The sequence below is a fragment of the Lithobates pipiens genome, unplaced genomic scaffold (genome assembly GCF_037356315.1).
Source record: "Lithobates pipiens isolate NorthernLeopardFrog02 unplaced genomic scaffold, aLitPip1_a1.2 Scaffold_30, whole genome shotgun sequence".
NCBI classification, from domain to species: domain Eukaryota; kingdom Metazoa; phylum Chordata; class Amphibia; order Anura; family Ranidae; genus Lithobates; species Lithobates pipiens.
This window is the reverse complement of record NW_027507791.1, coordinates 29,898,247-29,918,630: the sequence shown is the minus strand read 5'-3', so window position 1 is coordinate 29,918,630 and position 20,384 is coordinate 29,898,247. Positions and strand designations below refer to the sequence as shown.

The window sequence follows — 20,384 nt, the reverse complement described above, 5'->3', positions numbered from 1 at the left end:
TGTCTTCCTGAGGAGAAGGACGTGTACATGTGTCTTCCTGAGGAGGGGGACCTGTACATGTGTCTTCCCTGAGGAAAGGGACCTGTACATGTGTCTTCCTGAGGAGGGGACCTGTACATGTGTCTTCCTGAGGAGGGGGACCTGTACATGTGCCTTCCTGAGGAGGGGGACCTGTCCATGTGTCTTCCTGAGGAGGAGGACCTGTACATGTGTCTTCCTGAGGAGGAGGACCTGTACATGTGTCTTCCTGAGGAGGGGGACCTGTCCATGTGTCTTCCTGAGGAGGGGGACCTGTACATGTGTCTTCCTGAGGAGGAGGACCTGTACATGTGTCTTCCTGAGGAGGGGGACCAGTACGTGTGTCTTCCTGAGGAGGGACCAGTACATGTGTCTTCCTGAGGAGGGGGACCTGTACATGTGTCTTCCTGAGGAGGAGGACCTGTACATGTGTCTTCCTGAGGAGGGGGGACCTGTACATGTGCCTTCCTGAGGAGGGGGACCTGTACATGTGTCTTCCTGAGGAGGGGGAATCGCCATGTTTGGAGGAAGAAAAATGCACCACCGAATCTTTCTTCCATTCAAACCTCTCCATCATGGGCAAGACCAAAAAGCTGTCAGAGGACGTCCTCCAGCCAGGAAAGGAGGCGGGGCTCTGTCTGACTTGCTACCACTTCTAATCTACATTTATGAGAGGCTAACGGTGTGCAGTGGAAGCCGTATCAGTCCAGGGGGGGGGGGGGGCCTGTACACCCGGAGGATTTCAGTCCAGGGGTACACCTGGAGGGAGGATTTCAGGGGAGGAGCCTGTACACCTGGAGGGAGGATTTCAGGGGAGGAGCCTGTACACCTGGAGGGAGGATTTCAGGGGAGGAGCCTGTACACCTGGAGGATGAGGGGGAGGAGTTGTAATCATGTCTGTCCTCCCCTCTTCTCAGGAATCATCTCGGATATCCTGATTTCTCTGGACGATCGCTTCCTGTACTTCTGTAACTGGGTGCACGGCGACATCCGGCAGTATGACATCACCGACCCGTGTCACCCCCAAACTGGTGGGGCAGGTGAGTGACCCCCCCCCCCCCTCCCCCTTTTACCTAGCAAGATCCCACCAGAACCCTACCCATTTCTTCGTCTGGGCAACCACAATCTATCACTTGAAGGAGATTTCACCTTCAGTTGGGGGAGGTTCTTTACGGTAAGCTCGTTATGGGATGAATTCTTTGCATTAAGTGGCAAGAGCGGTATGGGAAGGGCTTCTCTGAGTCTCTGCTACGTTTTCATTGGAGCCTGTGCAATAAGAACAGTATAGAAAGGGCTCCTTACAGTAAGAGTGGAATTTGAAGGGCTCTTGACAGTAAAAGTGGTATGGGAAGAGCTCTTTACTAAAAAATATAATACTGGGTAAGATTGATGTGGGAAGAATTTGCATTAAGAATGGTATAGGAATGGCTCATGACAGTAAAAGTGGTGTGGGAAGGGCTCTTTACAGTAAATTTGATGAGGGAAGAATTACTTGCAATAAGAACAGTATAGGAAGGGTTCTTTACTGTAAAGTTGTGCCATTTACTATAACAAAGGAGAAATGGAAAGATGTGATGCTGAGATCCCATGTGGCTGTCTAGTATTTTGTCATCTCATATTTTTATTTTTTTCCCCCAGATCTTCCTTGGTGGCAGCATTGTCAAGGGCGGTGCGGTGAAAGTGCTGGAAGATCAGGAGCTAAAATGTCAGCCAGATCCAGTATTCATCAAGGTGAGCGCCCCTTATTGTACCTGTATAAGGGGGGGGGAGGATAGTGACCCCTCTCTGCTTCCTCCTCTGTAGAGTTTGCTGTATCATATTATCATTCCTCTATATTCTGATATGTGAACGTTCCCCGGGTAATGCTTAGTAAATGTGTGCAGGGGAGGAAGATACAGGGGGGACCTCAGATGATCCAACTCAGCCTGGACGGGAAGAGGCTCTACGCCACCACCTCGCTGTACAGCGCCTGGGACAAACAGTTCTACCCGGACATGATCAAGTGAGTGACCGCCCGGACCGGGCTCCCCTGTCCCACCCCTTTCCCCTCCTTCTGTCTCCTGTCCCACCCCTCCCCCCCCTCTTCCTCTCTGCCCCACCCCTTCCCTTCTTCCTCCTGTCCAACCCCTTTCCCTCCTTCCTTTCTCCTCCCGTCATGCCCCCTTTCCCTCCCTTCCTTTCTCCTCCCGTCACGCCCCCTTTCCCTCCCTTCCTTTCTCCCCTCTGTCACGCCCCCTTTCCCTCCCTTCCTCTCTCCCCTCTGTCACGCCCCCTTTCCCTCCCTTCCTCTCTCCCCTCTGTCACGCCCCCTTTCCCTCCCTTCCTCTCTCCCCTCCGTCCTGCCCCTTTTCCTCCTTCCTTCCCTCCTTCTTTTTTTTTTTTTTTTTTTTCCTCTGCGTACCCCGACCTCTTCTCTTTCCCTTATGACTATTCTTGTGTGTACCCCCAGCTTGACTCCCTCTGACCTCTCGTCTCCCCCCCCCCCCAGGGAAGGCTCCGTCATGATGCAGATTGACGTGAATACAAAGAAGGGAGGACTGTCCATCAATGAGAAATTCCTGGTGGATTTCGGGAAGGAGCCGGATGGTCCCGCTCTCGCCCACGAGTGCCGCTATGAGGGAGGAGACTGCAGCTCCGACATCTGGATCTAAGGCCTCAACCCCTCCCCCAGCATCTAAATCTAACACCGCCAACCCGCTGAAATTTGGATAGAAGTCCCCCACCCGTCCCCTAAAATCTAAATTTAACACTGCCAACTTGCCCCCCTCCCCTGACATCTAAATCTAACACCCCCTGACATCTGGGTAGAACACCCCAACATTTTAAATACAACACCTCCAACCCGTAATACCCCCTAATCACCCCCCCCCCCCGCACACAGGATAAAATATCTCCCATTTTCAGGCTCTGAACTGAAATCACATGTCAGTTATTAGGTGGAGTCTACTGGGAGGGACTCCCCATCAATCCACATGTCCCGGCTCCAGGACCATGTTCTGCTGCTGCCATCCCTATAATGAGAAGATGAAAGGGATAATCTCTGCCCCCCCCCCCCATTATATGACATCAGAGTGATTGCTTTGCCTACGCTGCTGCCTCCTCACCAATGAGGATTTGTTTTCTGTGTTTGATTGTCAGTTGATCATTAAAGAGCCGCTCCGCCCAGAACGGAGCGTCACCAAGTGACCGCGTCCTCTGCCTGTTGTGTCTTCATTACACTCGCACAATATTCCTGTGGCTGCTGAAGGTCACTCCGCCCACAACTGACAATTCAGAGCTTTGAATCATGCTGGATAGTTAACCCCCCGCCATGACCGATTCTTCTGTCTCGCACTTAAACCTGCAACACATGCGACCCCCCCTAAAGACAGTAGAGATCTAGGATCCCCCCCCCCCCCATGCATTGGATGTTTCCTATAAGGCAATCTGTGTTTAACAATTTTGGCTTCTTGCCAAAAAGTAATATTAATAGTGGGCCTAAGCTGTGAAGAAAGGACAACCCCCCCCCCCCCCCCCCCCCGGGGAATCCTCTGAGACATCAAGGCATGGTTGCCATATTTTGGGGAATTTCTTAGGGCGTGGCCTACTCTTGTATATCAATTTTAAATTTGGGAAGGACCCCCATGAACAAGGCAGAAGAAGGAGTGGGCTGAAAGGGGCCCCCCACATGGTTCCAGTGCAATTGGATGGTTTTACGTACGTAGTCCTGGCGTGGGTACGGTGAACATGGTTGTTGAGGACTCCTGAAAGTACCACCAACCGGAGTGCGAGGTATCGGTAGATGGAGTTTGCAGTCGAAGAAAGCAAACAATTCCTTCAAGAAGGTTGAAAGTCTGGGACCGGTCCAGAACATATGAAAAAAGTAATATTAGTAGTGGGCCTAAGCTGTGAAGAAAGGACACATCCCCCCCCCCCCCCAGAAATCCTCTGAGACATCAAGCCATGGTTGCCATATTTTGGGGAATTTCTTAGGGCATGCCCTACTCTTGTATATCAATTCTAAATTTGGGAAGGACCCCCATGAACAAGGCGAAAGAAGGTGTGGCTGAAAGGGCCCCCCCACATCGTTCCAGTGCAATAGGATGGTTTTACATGCATACAAAAAACAATATATATGGTGAACATGGTCATGGAGGACTCCGAAAAGTCCCACTAACCGCAGTGTGAGGTATTGGTAGATGAAGTTTGCGGTCGAAGAAAGCAAACAATTCCTTCCAGAAGGTTGAAAGTCCGGGACAGGTCCAGAACATATGAAAAAAAAGTAATATTAGTAGTGGGCCTAAGCTGTGAAGAAAGGACAACCCCCCCCCCAAAAAACAATCCTCAGACATCAAGCCATGGTTTCCATATTTTGGGGAATTTCTTAGGGCATGCCCTACTCTTTTGTATATCAATTTAAATTTGGGAAGGACCCCATGAACAATGCGGAAGAAGGAGTCGGCTGAAAGGGGGCCCCCCCACATCCTTATGGCGCAATAGGATGGTTTTACGTGCATACAAAAAAATATATACATAGCAAAGTCCTGGCGTGGGTACGGTGAACATGGTCGTTGAGGACTCCTAAAAGTCCCACCAACCGGAGTGCGAGGTATCGGTAGATGGAGTTTGCGGTCGAAGAAAGCAAACAATTCCTTCCAGAAGGTTGAAAGTCCGGGACCGGTCCAGAACATATGAAAAAAGTAATATTAGTAGTGGGCCTACTGGGAAAGCTGTGAAGAAAGGACACCCCCCCCCCCAGAAATCCTCTGAGACATCAAGGCATGGTTGCCATATTTTGGGGAATTTCTTAGGGCATGCCGTACTCTTGTATATCAATTTTAAATTTGGGAAGGACCCCATGAACAAGGCGGAAGAAGGAGTGGGCTGAAAGGGGCCCCCCACATCGTTCCAGTGCAATGGGATGGTTTTAGGTACGTAGTCCTGACGTGGGTACGGTGAACATGGTAGTTGAGGACTCCTGAAAGTCCCACCAACCGGAGTACGAGGTAGTGGTAGATGAAGTTTGTGGTCGAAGAAGGCAAACCATTCCTTCCAGAAGGTTGAAAGTCCGGGACAGGTCCAGAACATATGAAAAAAAAGTCATCATATCACATCTAGCACATGGAATGTCCTATCCCAAACCCATCCGGACCAGCCTAGCTGGGTTGTAATGCAGGCGGTGTATGAACTTAAATTGCCCCAGTAGACCAGCAGTGCCAATTATGTCCTGAAAACATACCTTGGTTGCTTCTTCCCAGTCTTCTTCGGAAAGCTCAGGCATTGACAATAGCCATTTGCCATGAGAGTTCTGGATAAGGGTCAGCTCCCACCAACTTGAGGCGACCATAAAAGGTCATCACCAGTTTGGCAACTTCCGGGAACGACAGGAGATCTTCAATAGACGATTCCGTGAGGTCAATGACCCTGAACTGTGCCAGGGTGGCATGTCTGAGTAAGAGATATTTGAAAAATAATTTATTGTCCAGGCCATACTGAAGTCTGAGTACACCAAAGGGTAGTAAGGTACTCTCTTCAGCTATGTGGGTTAGGTCCACCATGTTGAGTCTGGGTGACCGAAGAGCTCAGGGAGGTTGGGGTTCCACCACAGATACCCAGAGAAGACTGTGTCAGAGTCCCCCCCATCCCTCTAGACCAGTGATTCTCAACCAGGGTTCCATGGAACTCTAGGGTTCCCCCAGAGGTTGTAGGGGTTCCTTCAGTATTGGGCAATTTCTGCCTCTCAGATAAGTTCCCACTCACACCATTGATCTTTTTAGCTATCTGTAAGGAGGTAATTCTTCCCAATGACCACAAGTCTAAGGACCATTCTTCCCACTGACCATCACACTAATGTACAGAGAAGCGGCTCTCTAATTAGGCAAATTAGGCAGTTGCCTAAGGCCTCGCGCTCAAAGGGGCCTCGCTTGCAGCTGCTTAATTTGCCTAAGAGTCGGCTCTGAGGCTGGCTCACAGAGTACCCATGGTCTGGATGAGACAAAGCCGTGCATGTAACTCTCTGACTCCTGTCACGTTTCTAAAAACACGGCCGTGCACGGGCATGGATTATCCTCTCTCCCTCTCTCAGCTCTTTCTGGCGCTCCCGCTCAGTGTACTCCTGCACTTTCAGAAAAAAGTGAATGGGACGCTGAGAGCTCATAGCGCCGAGATCGGAGATCCCACGGGGAGGGATAGAACCAACGCGAGTTCATTCTGCATGGTGGGTGCAGGGTGGTAAGTTGGTGGGGTTGTGCAAGTTTCCAGGAGTTATTACTGTGGTTGAGATGACCCCGGGGTGAGAGCAATGTCTGCAGGGAGGTGCGAGGCCAGTTCTGGTGCTGTGTGTGCAGCTACCTTCACTTCCTCACTGCATACCAGTGGTCACTCTCTGCAGTGCTGGAGCAATGCATTAGGGCTTGTACACAACATGCACTTTCAACCCATCTGCAGCCCCCTCCTGCACATACCACCCACCCCCATTCACTACATGCCCCCCTCCTCCACATACCACCCACCCCCATTCACTACATGCCCCCCTCCTCCACATACCACCCACCACCATTCACTCTGTGCCCCCTCCTGCACATACCACCCACCCCTAGTCACTCTGTGCCCCCTCCTGCACATACCACCCACCCTCATTCACTCTGTGCCCCCTCCTGCACATACCACCCACCCCCATTCACTCTGTGCCCCCTCCTGCACATACCACCCACCCCTAGTCACTCTGTGCCCCCTGTTGCACATACCACCCACCCCTAGTCACTCCGTGCCCCCCTCCTGCACATACCACCCACCCCCATTCACACCGTGCCCCCCTCCTGCACATACCACCCACCCCCATTCACACCGTGCCCCCCTCCTGCACATACCACCCACCCCCATTCACACCGTGCCCCCCTCCTGCAGATACCACCCACCCCCATTCACACCGTGCCCCCCTCCTGCAGATACCACCCATCCTCATTCACTCCGTGCCCCCCCTCCTTCACATACCACCCACCTCCATTCACTCCGTGCCCCCCTCCTTCATACCACCCACCCCCATTCACTCCGTGCCCCCCTCCTTCATACCACAAACCCCCATTCACTCCGTGCCCCCCTCCTGCACATTCCACCCACCCCCCATTCACTCCGTGCCCCCCTCCTGCACATACCACCCACCCCCATTCACTCCATGCCCCCCTCCTTCATACCACCCACCTCCATTCACTCCGTGCCCCCCTCCTGCACATACCACCCACCCCCATTCACTCTGTGCCCCCCTCCTGCACATACCACCCACCCCCATTCACTCCGTGCCCCCCTCCTGCACATACCACCCACCCCCATTCACTCCGTGCCCCCCTCCTGCACATACCACCCACCCCCATTCACTCCGTGCCCCCCTCCTGCACATACCACCCACCCCCATTCACTCCGTGCCCCCCTCCTGCACATACCACCCACCCCCATTCACTCCGTGCCCCCCTCCTGCACATACCACCCACCCCCATTCACTCCGTGCCCCCCTCCTGCACATACCACCCACCCCTAGTCACTCTGTGCCCCCTCCTGCACATACCACCCACCCTCATTCACTCTGTGCCCCCTCCTGCACATACCACCCACCCCCATTCACTCTGTGCCCCCTCCTGCACATACCACCCACCCCTAGTCACTCTGTGCCCCCTGTTGCACATACCACCCACCCCTAGTCACTCCGTGCCCCCCTCCTGCACATACCACCCACCCCCATTCACACCGTGCCCCCCTCCTGCACATACCACCCACCCCCATTCACACCGTGCCCCCCTCCTGCACATACCACCCACCCCCATTCACACCGTGCCCCCCTCCTGCAGATACCACCCACCCCCATTCACACCGTGCCCCCCTCCTGCAGATACCACCCATCCTCATTCACTCCGTGCCCCCCCTCCTTCACATACCACCCACCTCCATTCACTCCGTGCCCCCCTCCTTCATACCACCCACCCCCATTCACTCCGTGCCCCCCTCCTTCATACCACAAACCCCCATTCACTCCGTGCCCCCCTCCTGCACATTCCACCCACCCCCCATTCACTCCGTGCCCCCCTCCTGCACATACCACCCACCCCCATTCACTCCGTGCCCCCCTCCTTCATACCACCCACCCCCCATTCACTCCGTGCCCCCCTCCTGCACATACCACCCACCCCCATTCACTCTGTGCCCCCCTCCTGCACATACCACCCACCCCCATTCACTCCGTGCCCCCCTCCTGCACATACCACCCACCCCCATTCACTCCGTGCCCCCCTCCTGCACATACCACCCACCCCCATTCACTCCGTGCCCCCCTCCTGCACATACCACCCACCCCCATTCACTCCGTGCCCCCCTCCTGCACATACCACCCACCCCCATTCACTCCGTGCCCCCTCCTGCACATACCACCCACCCCCATTCACTCCGTGCCCCCCTCCTGCACATACCACCCACCCCCATTCACTCCGTGCCCCCCTCCTTCATACCACCCACCCCCATTCACTCCGTGCCCCCCTCCTTCATACCACCCCCATTCACTCCGTGCCCCCCTCCTTCATACCACCCCCATTCACTCAGTGCCCCCCTCCTGCACATACCAACCACCCCCATTCACTCTGTGCCCCCCTCCTGCAGATACCACCCACCCCCATTCACTCCGTGCCCCCTCCTACACATACCACCCACCCCTAGTCACTCCGTGCTCCTCTCCTGCACATACCACCCACCCCCACTCACTCCGTGCCCCCCTCCTGCACATACCACCCACCCTTATTCACTCCATGTCCCTCTCCTGCACATACCACCCACCTTTATTCACTCCATGCCCCCCTCCTTCACATACCACCCACCCCCATTCACTCTGTGCCCCCTCCTGCACATACCACCCCCCTAGTCACTCTGTGCCCCCTGTTGCACATACCACCCACCCCTAGTCACTCCGTACTCCTCTCCTGCACATACCACCCACCTCTATACAATCTGTGCCCCTCTCCTGCACGAACTACCCACCGCCACACTACCTTTTCTTTCCCCCTCCCTGCCAGTCCATTTGCTTGGATTATACAATGGCTATTCCTCACCATCCAACAGTACCCCCCCCCCCCCCATGCTAGCACAAAGCCTTCTCCTTTTTATATCCCTATACAGACCAGAATCTCCCAGTTTCACTCCAGTTCTCCTCTAAGCATCCCTCATCTCCTACCCACTCCCCCCTTTTTACCCCTCCTTCTTCAGGGGTTAAGGAAGGACTCTGAGGCAGAGCATCTTACTACTGCTGCTGCTTTTGGGGGTGGGATGTGTACTGCGCCAATCTTTGCTGACCCTCCTCTCCTATCCATCCCATGCGATTGGCGCAGTACACATCCCACCCACACAAGTAGCAGCAGTAATAAGATGCTCCACCCCGGGGTTTTTCATTAACCCCTGCAAAGAGTGTGAGTAGGGCCTCATGTGTAAATTTTAGAGGAGAGGGGGGGGGTTAGATTGCGCTATGGACCACTTACTTTAAAAGATATTGAATTTATGGTGTGGAAAGTATGTAGGTTATGACAAATATAAATATGAAAAATATATAAGAAATGTGAAAAACATGTAATGTGGAAAAATAGGTAAGAGCAGCCTCTATATTAAAATTAGAATTAGCATTCACAGTGAACCATATGTATTTAAATTGTGAACAGTCTCTAGTGAGTGGCGGGATCTTCCGTGCGTAAAGGGAGAGAAGGTGGGTGATGGTTTCCAAATAGTGTTTCCCGCGTTCAGTGGTTACTTCAATAATATGCTCTCACCGGAAAAAATACCCCATCCGGGGTGGATCGACCTTCACAATATCAGCTATTGTGTCGCTCTCTGGCTTGCTTCTGGTGCAATACTGGGGGGGGGGGGGGGTCTCTCGTTTTTCCGTGAGTGTAGTAAACCACGTTGTGTATGTCAAAAGAGAGGCATATCCATAGCGTGATAACGTTTTAAAATGCATGTTTATTTAAGAAAGTGAATTAAAACGACTTACAAACGTAGATATTGCAATTGCGGTTATGTTACAGCTTTCAGGCAGGTTTAAAAGTCCCGCTCAGCTTCCTGGTTAGTGCTAGAGGTGTACGTCGTCTGGCCACGCCCTACGCGTTTCGTCACTCAGACGTCATCCGACTCCGGGTGACGTCTGAGTGACGAAACGCGTAGGGCGTGGCCAGACGACGTACACCTCTAGCACTAACCAGGAAGCTGAGCTAATTCTAATTTTTAATATTAATTTTTAATATTGTTTTTTGATTTTTGCACGGCACACGTTTGTTTTTATTCACAGTGTGCTAGCTATCACGTTACTTTATCTTGATTATATTCAGCATGACTCTTTTTTTTCATAGACCAAGCACAGTCGCTACACTTTAAGGCAAGAAATAGCCACCACTTTGTGTTCTAATTCTTTATTCACTTGCATTTTAATAATTTTTTTTTAAGAATGACAGTATATGATTCGTGGCACATGTAATTTATTTGTACTTGCACTTTTACATATTGTTAGAACTATTTATGGTAAGCATTTGCCATTTAGTGGTTTTCATTGTTTTCATAATATTCATTACTTTCATTTAATTGCCAGCACGCTGGAAAATATATCCCATAAAGTTTAAAACGTACAGATTCCCAGTGGGAAAGGGTATAGCGCCAAGTCTATTTCTCCTCACCCCTTCATGTGTAAATTTTGCCTAAGGCCTCACAAAGCCTAGAGCCGCCTCTGCTAATGTATCACGAGTTGTAGATTTAAAATGTTTAGAAGGGGTTCCCCTCGAGACCGGAGAACTATTTCAAGGGTTCCTCTGTGTTGAAAAGGTTGAGAAAGGCTGCTCTAGGCCGTAAGGGTCACCTCAACTGGGGAAAACCTGGAACCACCCCGATCTCTTTGATCTGTGGAGCTCATCCCGTAGAGAGGTAGGAGCTTCAAAAGGGGGGTCAATAAAAGTGCCTTGGCAGGAGTCAGTGGGTCAGGATGTAGCCAAGCGTGGTTGTTATATTCTTTCTATTAAATTATATTATTTTATTTTCTATTGTATTCTATTCTATTCTAATGTATTTTTTTTTCGATTTTGTGAAATGGTTATATTCTTTTATTTTCTATTCAAATTTATTGTATTTGAAATCCGAATTTCAGAAGATGGTTAAATTATTTCTATTTTTTTTTATTGTATTTTTTTATTTTCTATTCTATTTTATCTTTTTTTTTTTTTTTTTCCCCTATTTTTTATCTATTTTCTTTTCTTTTCTATTCAATGATATTCTTTTCTATTCTATTCCATTTTATTCTCTTCGGAAATTTGAAAACGAATCAAATTCAAATTTCGCTGGCCGAAATTTTAGATTAGTTTAAATTTGTTATTATTGTAATTCGGATACATCTGAATTCCCTTTAAGAGAGAGTGCTCCTAATCTCAGCTGGTTACCTGTATAGAAGACACCTGGGAGCCAGAAATCTTGCCGGTTGATAGGGGATTAAAATCAGAGATGTCGCCTTCACGGCCACAACAAGAAGGGGGAAGGAGAGCAGATGTGTGTACAATGCACAGGGCCGTGTTCACCTGCAGGGGGCACCATTGTGCGGGTGTACAGAGAACAGTATGGTCACATGGTTCAGGCCTTAACACTGTACTTACCTTATTACTGGACAGTCTGCTTTATACAATTTCCTGGGTTGCTTACCGCCTTAAATCAGAACTAATTTTCAAATTTTACTTTCTCAAGATAAATTTACTTTTGCTGCAATGTTCACGTTCAATCCACAAATCACCCCCCCGCAGTACTTGTTTTCTGCCACTAGGTGTCCTCAGTCCAATGACCAACATCATTCAACCCACTTTCCCCTAAACCTAGGTCATCCCGGACAAACCCCCAACCTGTGACTGGACAGTGAAAGGAGAAGCAGCACAGCACAGGGATGGTGGGAACCCCTCATGGGCACAGCGGGGGTACAGACCCGGGAACTCAGCACAGGGATGGTGGGAACCCCTCATAATGGGCACAGCGGGTGTACAGACCCGGGAACTCAGCACAGGGGTGGTGGGGACCCCTCATAATGGGCACAGCGGGCGTACAGACCCAGGAACTCAGCACAGGGATGGTGGGGACCCCTCATAATGGGCACAGCGCACGTACAGACCCGGGAACTCAGCACAGGGATGGTGGGAACCCCTCATAATGGGCACCGTGGGTGTACAGACCCGGGAACTCAGCACAGGGATGGTGGGAACCATTCATAATGGGCACAGCGGGTGTACAGACCCGGGAACTCAGCACAGGGATGATGGGAACCCTCATAATGGGCACCGTGGGTGTACAGACCCGGGAACTCAGCACAGGGATGGCGGGAACCCCTCATAATGGGCACAGCGGGTGTACAGACCCGGGAACTCAGCACAGGGATGGTGAGAACCCCTCATAATGGGCACCGTGGGTGTACAGACACGGGAACTCAGCACAGGGATGGTGGGAACCCCTCATAATGGGCACAGCGGGTGTACAGACCTGGGAACTCAGCACAGGGATGGTGGGAACCCCTCATAATGGGCACAGCGGGTGTACAGACCTGGGAACTCAGCACAGGGATGGTGGGAACCCCTCATAATGGGCACAGCGGGTGTACAGACCTGGGAACTCAGCACAGGGATGGTGGGAACCCCTCATAATGGGCACAGCGGGTGTACAGACCCGGGAACTCAGCACAGGGATGCTGGGGACCCCTCATAATGGGCACAGCGGGTGTACAGACCCGGGAACTCAGCACAGGGATGGTGCGAACCCCTCATAATGGGCACAGCGGGTGTACAGACCCGGGAACTCAGCACAGGGATGGTGCGAACCCCTCATAATGGGCACAGCGGGTGTACAGACCTGGGAACTCAGCACAGGGATGGTGGGAACCCCTCATAATGGGCACAGCGGGTGTACAGACCCGGGAACTCAGCACAGGGATGCTGGGGACCCCTCATAATGGGCACAGCGGGTGTACAGACCCGGGAACTCGGCACAGGGATGCTGGGGACCCCTCATAATGGGCACAGCGGGTGTACAGACCCGGGAACTCAGCACAGGGATGGTGGGAACCCCTCATAATGGGCACAGCGGGTGTACAGACCCGGGAACTCGGCACAAGGATGGTGGGAACCCCTCATAATGGGCACATAATGGGAAATTTCGGATTCTCATTCTGCATTCAGTGATGATCGGTACCTGGATCCCCCTCCCTCTCCCCCCTCCTTGGCTCCGCCCTTATCCCTCCCCCAGTCTATTTAAGCAGAGTGTTGGGTGAGTTCAGTATCTGATCACAAGTCGATCAGCAACTAGGAACACCGAGGGATCGCAGCGCCATGGGTGAGACTCTTCATCAGCCCCCTCCACCTTCTCTCTTATTCTCCTCTTTCTGGCTTTCTGTGGTGTCCTATAGGGAGGTTCTCTTTTCCTCCATTGTCTGACAGCCTGATGAGTGATTGCAGCGTGTGTGGAGGGGAGAAGAGTCCCCCCCCCCGGCTGTCATGCTGATCTGTTGGCTTCCAAGTGACCTGAAACATGCAGACGGGGGGAGTTGTAACTTCACTGGCTGCATGCTTGTTGCCCTGTCATGGGGGCGTCCCGGAGGCTGCGCTGCCTTCTGACCCCCCCAGGCTGATACACGGATTGGGGGGGGGGGGGGTTAGGCAGGTTGGGAGTGTTCTGGCTTCACTTGCTTGCTTGTGAGGAGGGGTGGGGGGGTGTTGAAGCCACAGCCAGGCGGGTGGCATTTTTCGGAAGGTCCAAGAACAGAGAATGAGGTCCCGGGACACGGAACTCCTCTGACGCCCCAACCAGCATGTGGCAAGTGAAATCACAACTCCTGATTGGCTAGTGAGTGGATCCCCCCCCCCCCCCCCGACAGCCAGGCAAATGGCATTGTGAAGTGGGGAGCACATCATTTAAGGCGCCCCTCCCCCGACGGGTATCCGGGCAGTGAGCAGGGGCAACCCACCAATGAGGGGGAGCAGTCACAGGTGAGCGTCCAATCACAGGTGAGCATTCGATCACAGACGAGCAACCAATCCTAAGTGTCCGATCCAGGCCAGGTGAGCGTCCAATCACAGGTGAGTGTCCAGGGTTTGAAGAAGCTGATTGGCTCCCATGCACAGCTGTACCGGGTTTTGTACCCTCCAGTTTTAGGAATCCTGATTATGAGGTCACTTTAGCGTTCCTTACCCCTCCCCCGTCCATTGAGGGTCTATAGACCCTTTAGGCATGCTGAAATGACCTCCTATAGTAATAATGGCTGAGGGGTCACTTTAGCGTTCCTTCTACATCACCCATCCACTGGGGGTTCCAGCCACTCGAGACACGCTGAAATGACCTGAGAGGCCACTCCGGCATGCCGGCACCATACTTCGGGGTGTGTTGGAAGAAGTTTGCTGGATGGGATGTTGGAATGACTGAGGACAGGAGAGCTCCGGGGCATTCAGAACGTCCCAAATAAGATAACATCGTGTAAAGCGGGCGATGCCGCCAGATTTTGGGCGTGGGTTGCAATATCAGGGCGGTTCCACCCATCACCCCAAACGCCCCGACCTGGGATATTCTGTTACCTGTCTGAGGCTCCGGGAGATCTACACACCCAACCTACCCGTGTGACGGGCCGTGTACTGAAGAATGGTACAGACTGCGGAATTTCCACTGCTGGTTACTCAGCAATCTCACTCAGTGCCCAGAGCCGCTGCTGACCCCTATAGAGCCCCCTATAGAGCCCCCTATAGAGCCCCCTATAGAGCCCGGACTGACCGAAAAAACCTCCTTCTGCCGACCCGACCGCGCCGATCCCGGCGTCCAATCCGCTGAGTCATAGAGGAATCCCAACAAAGATCCGACTGTAACATTTCATCATGTTCTGATCCGATGGATCAATTTATAGATCAATCCCATTTATCAATTTATAGCTAATCAATCCCCCTACACATGATTTATCAGAATCCACGAGGATTGGATATTGCTGTCAGCCACACCCCCTTTTCTGTTCATATAACAAGCGCCCCCTTCCCTTTATTCCCATAGGGGGCGCTCCTTCCCTCTATTCACATAGGGGGGCGCCCCTTCCCTCTATTCCCATAGGGGGGCACCCCTTCCCTTTATTCCCATAATCTCTTGTGTTGGCATCTATAGCGTGCTCTTGTGCCAGCCCTGTAATCTTGCCCCACGCAGAGCAATCTTACATGGCAGAAGCCAATACCCTGTGTGCCCCTCCCAGAGTCTGCACAATTTTTTACCTGCCGACTGCTGGCACACCGCATCCTACCACCTAATCCACCTACCTTCCGCAGCCACCCGACCATCCGCAGCCACCCGACCGCCTGACCCACCCTACTACCCGCAGCCACCCACCATGCTACCACCTGACCGCACACAGCCACCCTACCACCCGTGGCCACCCTCCATTCTACCGCCTGATCCACCTGACCGCCCCCAGCCACCCGCCACCTCACTGCATAACCGCCCGCAGCCACCCACCACCCTACCGCCTTATCCACCTAACTGCCCGCAGCCACCCACCACCCTACCGCCTGCAGCCTGACCCACCCTACCGCCTGACCGCTGGCAGACACCTACCGCCCGCAGCCTGACCCACCTGACTGCTGGCAGACACCTACCGCCTGCAGCCACCCACCCTACTACCTGACCGCCTGCAGCTACCCACCCTACCACCTGACCCACCTGACCGCCTGCAGCCTGACCCACCCTACTGCCTGACCGCTGGCAGACTCCTACCGCCTGCAGCCTACCACCTGACCCACCTGACCGCTTGCAGCCACCCACCCTACTACCTGACCCACCTGACCGCCTGCAGCCTGACCCACCCTACCGCCTGACCGCTGGCAGACACCTACCGCCTGCAGCCACCCACCTGACCGCCTGCAGCCACCCACCCTACCACCTGACCGCCTGCAGCCTGACCCACCCTAACGCCTGACCGCTGGCAGACACCTCCTGCCTGCAGCCACCCACCCTACCACCTGACCGCCTGCAGCCACCCACCCTACTACCTGACCCACCTGACCGCCTGCAGCCTGACCCACCCTACAGCCTGACCGCTGGCAGACACCTACCGCCTGCAGCCACCCACCTGACCGCCTGCAGCCACCCACCCTACTACCTGACCCACCTGACCGCCTGCAGCCTGACCCACCCTACAGCCTGACCGCTGGCAGACACCTACCGCCTGCAGCCACCCACCTGACCGCCTGCAGCCACCCACCCTACTACCTGACCCACCTGACCGCCTGCAGCCTGACCCACCCTACCGCCTGAACGCCCACAGCCACCCAACCTACCCACCTTACAGCTTGATCCACCTTACCGCCCGCAGCCACCCACCATGCTACCGCCTCACCCACTGTAAGGAATCCTCGTCGCACCCCGCTCAAGTGCTTCTGTCAGTACACGGCTTCCTCCAATCTGCACCCTCAGATATCAGATATTACAGCCACATATTGTAACCAAGCTCCAAAACTAGACTAGCTCAGTTAATCAGCTTTAACATGGACTGTTTATTTTGAGATCTCACACAAATATATACAGGGGAACCTTAGATTATGAGTATAATCAGTTCCAGAAGAATGCTTTTAAACCAAAGCACTCATATATCAAAGCGAGTTTCCCCATAGAAGTCAATGGAAACGAAAATAATTTGTTTCACATTGACTTCTATTGTATTCAGAACCGCATTTGGCCGGGGGGGGGGTTTGCCAGAGAGACTCGGAAATGATCGGATGCACTCGGGGAAACACTCGGAAACTGAGTATTTCCGAGTGCATCCGAACGGCTCTGAGTGTCACCGGTGCCACCGCCTCTGGCCAAATGCGGTACTGCACACCGCAGAGGCTTGAATCCGGCTCGTTTTGTGAGACAATACTCACAAACCGAGTCAGGATGTTTTAAAAGTAATAGCTCGTATTGTGAAATGCTCGTTAACCCGCGTTACTCGCAATCCGAGGTATTACTGTACCCCAGGATGACAATACAAACTATAACCAGAAACCTAATTAACATTAACTGATTAACTAATCGTTTAGACAGCCTAGGTGACTCCGAGATATGACCTTTCAGGGCAGACTTCCCGTCTTTTAGCTCTGAAGACACAACACACATTATCATCAATATAAACACAGAAAACCTTCTCACAATAGCAGAAGATAATTACAATTAACAATATAAACAGTGATCTCCCCCCTCCTCAGCCTAATAGGCAACAAATTATAATAGAAGTCGGCCCCTCTCCTACATTGTACAAAGAGGCCAATGTGATTGGCTCTTTCAATTAACATGTTGAGTTCAGAATCAAACAAACCAGAAATAATCTTTATATCCTGGGAGATATTGGGGATAAATTATTGTCCCATTTTAAGTAATCCAAGATATATTTTCTCAGTCACCCTGTGCCCCTAATAGACACAGGGTGACTTGGACATAGGAGGTGCATGGGGAGCTGAAACAAGGGTTTCCCAACCTTTGCAAGGGATTCTGGGTTCCACAGGCCCCCGCGTCACACTCACCCTACCGCCTGACCACCCGCAAACACCCACCACCTTACTGCCTGGCTCGTCTTACCGCCTGATCCACCCTACCATCTGCAGCCACTTGACTCACCCACAACCCTACCACCATGCCACTCACCTTACCGCCTGATCCACCCTACTGCCTGACCGCCCTCAGGCACCTACCGCCTGGCTGCCCGCAGCCACCCACCACCTTACCGCCTGACTCGCCCACAACCCTACCACCATGCCACACACCATGTTACTGTTTGACTCACCTAACCGCCTGATCCACCCTACTGCCTGACCACCCGCAGCCACCTACCACCTGACTCACCCACCACCCTACCGCCTGACCGCCCTCAAGCACCCACCACCTTGCCGCCTGATTCACCTTGCCGCCTGGCTCACTCTACAGCCTGCAGCCGCCTGACTCACCCACAACCCTACCACCATGCTACCGCTTGATCCACCCTACTGCCTGACCACCCACAGCCACCCACCACCCTACCGCCTAACTCACCCACCACCCTACCGCCTGAACCAACTGACCACCGGCAGCCACCCACCACCCAACCGCCCAACCCACCCTACCACCTGACCCACCCTACCGCCTGACTCACCCACCGCCCTACCACCATGCTACCGTACAACTCGCCTTACCGCCTGAACCACCCTACCACCTGACCGCTCGCAGCCACCCACCACCATGCTACCGTCTCACTCACCTTACCGCCTGGTCCACCCTACTGCCTGACTGCCCGCAGCCACCCACCGTGCTACTGCCTGACTCGCCTTACCACCTGATCCACCTTACTGCTTGACCACCCACCACCCTACTGCCTGACCGCCTGCAGCTGCCTGATCCACCCAAACGCTTGACTGCCCATAGCCACCCACCAACCTACCGCCTGATCCACCCTACCACCTGACTGCCTGCAGCCACCCACCATGCTACTGCCTGATCCACCTGACTGCCCGCAGCCACCTACCACCTGATCCACCCTCCACCCTACCGCCTGACTCACCTTACCGCCTGATCCACCCTACCACCTGCAGCCGTCTGACTCGCCCACAACCCTACCACCATGCCACCCACTATGCTACCATCTGACTCGCCTTACCGCCTGATCCACCCTACTGCCTGATGGCCACTGCCTGCAGCCACCTACCACCTGATTCAACCGCCACCCTGCCGCATGACCGCCCACAACCACCCACCACCTTGCCGCCTGACTCACTCTGCAGCCTCCTGACCCACCCACATCCCTACCACCATGCTACTGCCTGATCCACCTTACTGCCTGACTGCCCGCAGCCACCCACCATGCTACTGCCTTATTTCCCTTACGGCCCGATCCACCTGACTGCCTGCAGCCACCTACCGCCTGATCCACCCTACAGCCCACAACCACCCTCCTCCCCACCCCCTGACTCACCCACCACCATGCCACCGACCATGCTACCACATGACTCACCTTACTGTCTGATCCACCCTACAGCCTGACCGCCCGCAGCCACCCACCGCCTGACTCGCCCACCATCCTACTGCCTGCAACCACCCACCACTTTGCCGCCTGACTCACCTTGCTGTCTGACTCACTCTACCACCAGCTGCCGCCTGACTCACCCACAACCCTACCACCATGCTACCGTCTGACTCACCTTACCGCCTGATCCACCCTACTGCCTGACCTCCCGCAGCCACCCACAACCCTACCGCCTGACCCACCCTACTGCTTGACTCGCCTTACCTCCTGATCCACCTTACCGCCTGCAGCCAACTAATCCACCTTACCGCCTGACTGCCTGTAGCCACCCAACACCCTACCGCCTGATCCACCCTACCACCTGAATGCTCGCAGCCACCCACCCTACCGCCTGACCCACCTGACTGCCCGCAGCCACCCACCATGCTACCGCCTGATCCACCCTACCGCCTGCAGCCGCCTTACTCGCCCACCACCCTACCACCATGCCACCCATCATGCTACCATCTGACTCGCCTTACTGCCTGATCCACCCTACCACCGGACTGTCCGCAGCCACCTACCACCCTACCGCCTGATCCATTCTACCGCCAGCAGCCACCCTTCACCCTACTGCCTGATCCACCATATCACCTGACCGCCCCCCCCCCCCCCCCAGTCACCCACCACTCTACCACCTTACTTACCCACCACTAGGGATGAGCCGAACACTGGCGGCCTTATATAGTGTGGGGGCGTGTACTAAACCCTCTGAGCTATAATTGGCCATAGGAAACCTGCCTGTGGCCAATCATGGCTCTCCTCGCTGCCGGCACTGTGATTGGCCAAGCATGCGGGGTCACAGTGCATGCTTGGCCAATCATGAGCCAGCAATGCACTGCGATGGTGTAGTGCATTGTGGGCCGTTCATGCCACACGAATTTGGTGCGAACGGCCCACAAAGTTCTGAATTCGCAGAACAGACGAACGGCTGATGTTCAAGTCGAACACCGAGCTCATCCCAACCCACCACCATGCTACCGCATGACTCACCTTCTCATCTGATCCACCCTACCGCCTGATGCCCGCAGCCACACACCACCCTACCGCCTGACTTACCCACCACCATGCCACCCACCATGCTACCGCATGACTCACCTTCTCATCTGATCCACGCTACCGCCTGATGCCCGCAGCCACCCACCACCCTACCGCCTGACTTACCCACCACCATGCCACCCACCATGCTACCGCATGACTCACCTTCTCATCTAAACCACCCTACCGCCTGATGCCCGCAGCAACTCGCCACCAAGGTACAAAGACTGATGTGACCGGCTCAGTGATCTCTGTACAGCACTGCGGTATATGT

The 20,384-nt window shown here is 53.8% G+C and overlaps 1 protein-coding gene across 1 annotated transcript in view; it reads left to right on the top strand.

The window, feature by feature from the left end:
• Nucleotides 1-3,209, top strand: part of LOC143942550 (methanethiol oxidase-like) — a 24,901-nt gene extending 21,692 nt beyond the window's left edge. The window contains 5 exon segments of the mRNA XM_077463879.1: nucleotides 936-1,033; nucleotides 1,035-1,058; nucleotides 1,657-1,749; nucleotides 1,902-2,020; nucleotides 2,507-3,209. Of these exon segments, the coding sequence (XP_077320005.1) occupies nucleotides 936-1,033; nucleotides 1,035-1,058; nucleotides 1,657-1,749; nucleotides 1,902-2,020; nucleotides 2,507-2,669 (497 nt within the window). The 3' untranslated portion in view covers nucleotides 2,670-3,209.
• Nucleotides 3,210-20,384: the final 17,175 nt, after the last annotated feature.